Source organism: Pteropus vampyrus, unplaced genomic scaffold (assembly GCF_000151845.1).
Source record: "Pteropus vampyrus isolate Shadow unplaced genomic scaffold, Pvam_2.0 Scaffold406, whole genome shotgun sequence".
Lineage (NCBI taxonomy): Eukaryota > Metazoa > Chordata > Mammalia > Chiroptera > Pteropodidae > Pteropus > Pteropus vampyrus.
This window is the reverse complement of record NW_011889187.1, coordinates 220012-222428: the sequence shown is the minus strand read 5'-3', so window position 1 is coordinate 222428 and position 2417 is coordinate 220012. Positions and strand designations below refer to the sequence as shown.

Here is a 2417-nt window from a genome sequence, read left to right as displayed (position 1 = left end):
CACGCCTCACCCCACACGTCAGTTCGATCACCCTCGGCCACACGGTGTGGCTCGAAGTCATAGGCATCTGGTCCCCGGGGAAGTGACTCACGAGGCTGCCTTTCTGGCCAGTCTCGCCCGGTCGCCCGTCTCTTCCTGGAGAGCCCGGGGGTCCCTGGGGGCAGAAAGCAAATGGAATCGGCCGCTGAGCGGGCGTCCACAGGCGTCCCGAGGGTACAGGACGCGCCCAGGCCCGTGCCGCTGTGCTCAGGCGTAAACATCCTTCTTCCTTCTGAGTGGCTGATCAGGTTGGGGGGACGCAAGGACCAGCAGACCCATGGTGGGGGCTGCCACACCGCAATGCTGGGGTGGGCGCTCCCCGAGTGGACGCGAGCGTCAACAGACTGGCCCCACGTTACCAAGTGAAACATGAGCCAGCGTGCCTGGTTCCTGTGGCCCTGTCACATCAGCGACACCCATGGGCACCTGCCAGGCCACTGTGTCCCCAGTGCCGGGCGGGGGTCGGCCAGGTTCTGAGGTCCTGCGAACAGCTCCCCTTCCTTGGGCAGTGGGGCCACCCTGATCCCCTGAGACCCACTCCCATAGACAGATGCTGTGTGTCACCCACAGTCACCGCCCAGAACCACCTAGGGCCCCGAGGCAGGAGCCCCCACCCCGAGCACGCGGGGAGCAGAGGTGAGGCATGGGGAGCACGGAGGAGGTGGGCCCGGCAGAAACAGGCCCCCGCACGTGGTGCTCACCCCGTTCCCAGTAGACCCTGATGGGAAAACGGAGGCAGGCCTTACCGGGGGGCCGGGGAGCCCAGGGTGCCCGTCCCGCCCAGGCACGCCGGGCAGGCCTGCAGGTCCTGGAGTGGCCGAGCTGTTCACCCCGAAACGGCCTGGCTGTCCGGGCAGGCCTGGGACGCCGGGGGGCCCAGGGGGGCCGGGGAAGCCTCTGGGGCCCTGGACAGGGAATAGCACAGAGCAGCTGAGCGGGCATCACCGCAGAGGGATGGCCCTGCCCGCTCCAGCCCCGCCAGCCCCCAGAGCCACTGCGCGCCAGACCACGGGGCGGTGGCCACCGGGCCAAGGGACACTCACACGGAGGCTCTCCAGGTCACCGCCGAACCCGGACCCCTCCATGTCGATGAAGGTCTGAGGGAAGAGCCAGAACGCGTCGCCCGGGGCCCCGACCGGCCACGCGCCCCCTCCGCGGCGCTGTCCCCAGCAGTGCCCCAGGCCAGCGGCCTCCCACGGGCTCTCACCACACCCCGAGGCCCGCACACTTCCCCGCCGGTTCCAGATTTGCGGGGTGAGGCCTTAGGAAGCTGGGCAGGGGACGGAGGGTCCCCCCTGTAGGACAGGGGGCCGACCCCATGGCGGGAGAGGTCGCAGGATAAACTCACCAGCTTGTCCTGCCTGAAGGAGGGGCCTGGTGGCCCTGGAGGCCCTTGGGGTCCTGGGGGTCCTCTCGGCCCAACCCCGGGATCACCCTGTGGACAGAAGATACTCGTCACACCAGAAAGCATGGCCCATGGCCGGGGGTGGGGGGGCCCTGGAACACGCCCGCCCAGGCCCCCGCCCGGTCCCACACTCACCTTCTCACCCTTGGGACCCACGTCTCCTGGGGTTCCCGGGAAGCCCTGCGGCCCAGTGTCACCCTAGAAGACAGAGGCAGGGAGCCAGTCAGGGAGACGGCGCTTCTGTGCCACCACTGTCCAAGACCCCAGGCAGGTGGCTTTGGGCCCTGAACGTCCGCTCGGCCAAGAATGTCACGGAGCAGACAGAGCCGGGCTTGAGCTGGGACCGGAGGTGGGCACCTGTGACCTCAGGGGCCCCCGAGGCTGCACATGACCCTGTCGCACAGGCAGCACCTGCGTGGAGCCGGCGGTGGCGTCCCGTGGGCGTCCACGCCACAGAGCGGGGCTCTGCCTGTTACGTGCACGCGTACGTGTGCGTGGGTGTGCATGTGGGTGACAGGCCCTTGTGGCCTAAGTGACCGTCAACGTTTGAATGTCTGTGTGCACTTGGAGCGGAGTGTGCGGGGCGTGTGGGTGTGGAAATGGGAACGCACCCTGCTACAGCGAGCCCGCTGCGGGTCACTGGGAGCCCGGAGCACAGGCACACGCATGTGCACACGCACACACACACACGCACGCACACGGCCCGCTCCGCCAGCGCCATGCGGGTCTCACCGTGAAACGTCCCTCGCTCGGAACGCGTCCTAACGTGACTCTTTCGTGTCCGGGCTGCGGTGCGACAACCCCCCGCCCGCTACGGCACGCTGCTCTGCGCTTTCCCAGATCTCTACTCGTGACCTTATGTGTCACTTTCTTGTGTCTTAGAAACAGCGTCTGTCGATTTTTAAACATCCAAACTAAGTGTTTTAAGACGGGCAGTCTCGTGAGTGGGCACTGACGCCCGCGAATGCGTCCC

The 2417-nt window shown here is 67.4% G+C and overlaps 1 protein-coding gene across 1 annotated transcript in view; it reads right to left on the bottom strand.

The window, feature by feature from the left end:
* The window catches only part of COL18A1 (collagen type XVIII alpha 1 chain), a 57875-nt gene that overhangs the window by 15752 nt on the left and 39706 nt on the right, over positions 1-2417 (bottom strand). The window contains exons 10-13 of the mRNA XM_023523755.1: positions 1388-1474; positions 1083-1136; positions 786-944; positions 92-154 (exon numbers count right to left, since the gene is read on the bottom strand). Of these exons, the coding sequence (XP_023379523.1) occupies positions 92-154; positions 786-944; positions 1083-1136; positions 1388-1474 (363 nt within the window). The remainder of the gene's footprint in view (positions 1-91; positions 155-785; positions 945-1082; positions 1137-1387; positions 1475-2417) is intronic.